This window comes from Bos grunniens, chromosome 18 (genome assembly GCF_055505025.1).
Source record: "Bos grunniens cultivar Pamir isolate PY7600 chromosome 18, Bosgru_T2T1.0, whole genome shotgun sequence".
Lineage (NCBI taxonomy): Eukaryota > Metazoa > Chordata > Mammalia > Artiodactyla > Bovidae > Bos > Bos grunniens.
This window is the reverse complement of record NC_141182.1, coordinates 463,361-467,034: the sequence shown is the minus strand read 5'-3', so window position 1 is coordinate 467,034 and position 3,674 is coordinate 463,361. Positions and strand designations below refer to the sequence as shown.

The following is a 3,674-nucleotide window of genomic DNA, read 5'->3' as shown; positions in this document are numbered from 1 at the left end:
GGTAAAGCATCTGCCTGCTAATGAAGGAGATGCCAGAGACTCCAGTTCAATCTTGAGAGACCTGGATTTGATTCCTGCATTGGAAAGTTCCCCTGGAGGAGGAAATTGTGACTCACTACAGTATTCTTGCCTGGAAAATTCTGTGAACAGAGGAGCGTGAGGGGTTACAGTCTATGGCATCACAATGTCAGACCTGACTGAGAAGGCACGCATCACACACGCACAAATATTGAGTCAACTTCTTCATGTCACCCTATACCCCTGATCTAGAACATAATAGCTCTACAAGAAGCAAAACTTTTCAAACCTTGCCTTTGAGTTTAGCCATTTTTTTTTAACTTTGACCTGTAAAAAGTTAATATATGAGACCCAAACAGGGACTTGATTGCTTCAACATAAGAATGATCCAAGGAGTATGGTTTACATACAGGTCTGTAGACTGAAGATTAGTTGGTTTGATTAGCTCAGCCTTGAAGCTGGAGTGACCTGCTGCATATCAGCAGAGCTGCCTCAGTAAAGTCACTCTTTCAAAAATAGCCATTGTTGCAACCTACTGGAGTTCATAAATGTTTCTTTTTCATGAATAAATAGCTAATGCTTTACTGAAATCTGTACACTAAATCATAATCATTTGTTGGTTGTTATACTATCATGGGAGAACTGGTTTAAAGATACTGTAACTTAAAATGAATCAAAAATTATCTAAGTAAAATTTCTAGTAAAAGAGATAGATAAATACATTTTAAAATATACAACTGCAATGATGTATATGGAAAAACAAGTGATAGGTATACATTATATCTCCAAAATTTGTATCATTTTCTTGCACTAGCACATAGAAAATATTTTATACCTGGTTATATTATCAATTATATTTAAACTATACCATATTATGAACTATTTAAGTTAGATATATTTCAAATTTGTCTTTTTTGCCTGGGAATCTTCCAAAGCCAAAGTGTTTCTTATGGAACTAATAAAGTCTTAAGATGCTTAGAGTTTTATGCTGAGCAGCTCTTAACGTACTACTTTTACATTAAGACGTAAACTTCCTTATTGTAGGCTATAACTCTTCAGACCATTTTAAGAGTCCTACAGTTCACATGACTTGAATTAAACTGAAATTTAACCAGGAAAAATACAAGATCAGATATTATACACACTAAAAATTACAATTCAATGTTTGTATCAAAGTTTTAGTTTAAGTAGACTTTTATTTTTATTTGAAATTTTATTTTTTTAAGTTACTATAATAAAATAAAATAATGAACAGAAATTGGCCTGTCAATTGCAAGGTTAAAATAGGTTCATGATTCGATTTGCTATTGAGAAACTCTTACTCTCAAAAAATCCTTCTAGCTTTACATTTTATCATAGAACAATTTAATATTGATTAATTTCTTCACTGACTCTTTCACATCTTTGTTCCTGAGGCTGTAGATCACTGGGTTCAGCATGGGGATGACCACTGTGTAAAAGACAGAGGCCACCTTGACCATGAGCCATGAACTTCTGGAGTTAGGAACACAGTAGAGGAAAAGGATGGTCCCATGGAAGATGGTAATGGTGGTCAGGTGGGAGGCACAGGTGGAAAAGACTTTGTGGTGCCCCCCAGTCGAAGGCATCCTTAAGACAGCGATAAAAATGAAAACATAGGAGGTGAAAATAATCATCAGGCTGCTTACTTCATTGAATGTGGCAGAGACTAAAATGATCTCCTGATTAATGTAAGGGTCAGAGCAGGAAATAGCAACAATGGCCGCTTGCTCACAGACAAAGTTATTTATGAACTTAGTCCCACAAAAGGACAATGTTGATAAAAAGTGTGTGTATATTAAGGAACATGCTATACTCCAAGAGTATAATGCAGACACCAAAAGGAACAAAGCTTCTGGGACATCACAACGGTGTAGAGAAGAGGGTTACAAACGGCCACAAATTGGTCATATGCCATCACTGCCAACAGGAATGTCTCTGTCACCACAAATATGCAGACAAAGAAGAATTGTATGAGGCATCCTGTGAAGGAGATGGTTCTGTCTTCTACAACCAAGTTTTCTAGTAGCTTGGGTGTAACTACTGTCAAGTAACAGAAATCAAGGAAGGATAAGGGGCTGAGAAAGAAGTACATGGGCGTGTGGAGCATGGAACTGGACTTGATCAGGATCATGCCCAGGTTCCCCAGCACAGTGACTCTGTAGATGGTCAGAAAGACTAGGAACAGGGCAACTGGAGCTGAGGATATTCTGAGAAGCCCAAGAGAATGAAAGTGACCTCAGCACTCTGGTTTGCTTGGTTCCTGTGGACAAAATATCAATGTTGATCCAGAAGAGTAAAAACTAAACTTTGAAATAGGCTAGAGAATAGAAAATGTGTTGTGAAGCTCACTGGGTCTCTGTTTACAATGTTTCTGTAAATGCTATACTTCTGTTTTATTTCAAATGCTAATGTTCACTTATATGTCAATTATACAGCCAATAATCTTCATTGTGTATGATCTTCAGAAACAAAGAACTAAAACAGATTAGATCCTGCTTTATTTCAAATAATAAAATTCATTATCATCAGCTGCTTTCAAGACACATTGTCTTTGCGTGACTCTGAGCTTTGTGAAAACTCAGATATGATATGACATGATATGACATATGATATGACATATGATATGATATCATCATATCATATGTCATCATATGTCAATCCAATTACATGTATTAGAGAAAAACATCATTAGGTTCCAAGTTTCTTACCTGCCTCACCTCCTGAGCTATGAGACAATTAACTTATATGCTAATTTGTATAATGGTAACATTTCTACAAAACAGTTATAATATTTTCTTGGTTCTGTCTCCTTTCAATTCCTTTCATATTCCTAGTTATTCCAAATTCTCAGCTCATTCTGGAGCTATGCTACAAGACATACTAAACTTTTTCACTTATGTTGAATTAATTTTGAAACTATTTAAATGTGTTCTTCATACCCAATTGTATTATTCATCAGAAGTTTCAAAACAAAATACGTGCTATGTTTCCTGTGATAATAGTTGAAAGAATATTGAACAGAAAACTCTTATTTTTTTTTCCATTGTAGCAGATTTTGGAATTTGGGTGACAAAAATAAGAACTGTGAAAGTACCTGAGAAAGCATATAGGCTTCAGAATGGATCAAATATATACTCTGCCATTTTGAATTAAGTTTTTAGTTCTTCCAAAGAAAAGTGGCTGGAAAATACCTATTTCAAATGGGACACCAGAATATTTCTTGATTACTACTGATCACAATGCATTTCCTCTATAGTAAGATAAGAATATTAATATAAATTTTAAATCACTAGATTGGAACTAGAGACTTTAATAATGAATTCAAATGCTGTAAGACATGGTATAACAGATATTTACCTTTTTATATATTAGAATTATGAATAATTGTTATGATTTCAAACATCTGATATGCTTGTGAAAATCCAGCACAAGCATGGACATCTATCAACTGGTGGACACATTGGGGAAGACAATGCAGAAATCCCTTCTTCTAGAAGCCACACAATGGAAACACTGTAGAATTTCATTAGAACACTTGGTTTAAGATGCATATTTCCTTATTTTCCTCTAGGTTTTCCCACCACACTATTAGCGTTCTCTGATTCCCACATGATGAACTTGTAAGAAAGATACCT

At 35.0% G+C, this 3,674-nt stretch overlaps 1 protein-coding gene across 1 annotated transcript; it reads right to left on the bottom strand.

Annotated features, from left to right (window-relative positions):
• Positions 1 to 1,361: 1,361 nt before the first annotated feature.
• LOC147352878 (olfactory receptor 5D3-like) lies at positions 1,362 to 2,185 on the bottom strand. Its single transcript, XM_086355130.1, is given in 2 exon segments — positions 1,362 to 1,882; positions 1,885 to 2,185. Coding segments are annotated over 2 exon segments (807 nt in total). The 5' UTR covers positions 2,171 to 2,185.
• Between the last annotated feature and the right edge of the window lie 1,489 nt (positions 2,186 to 3,674).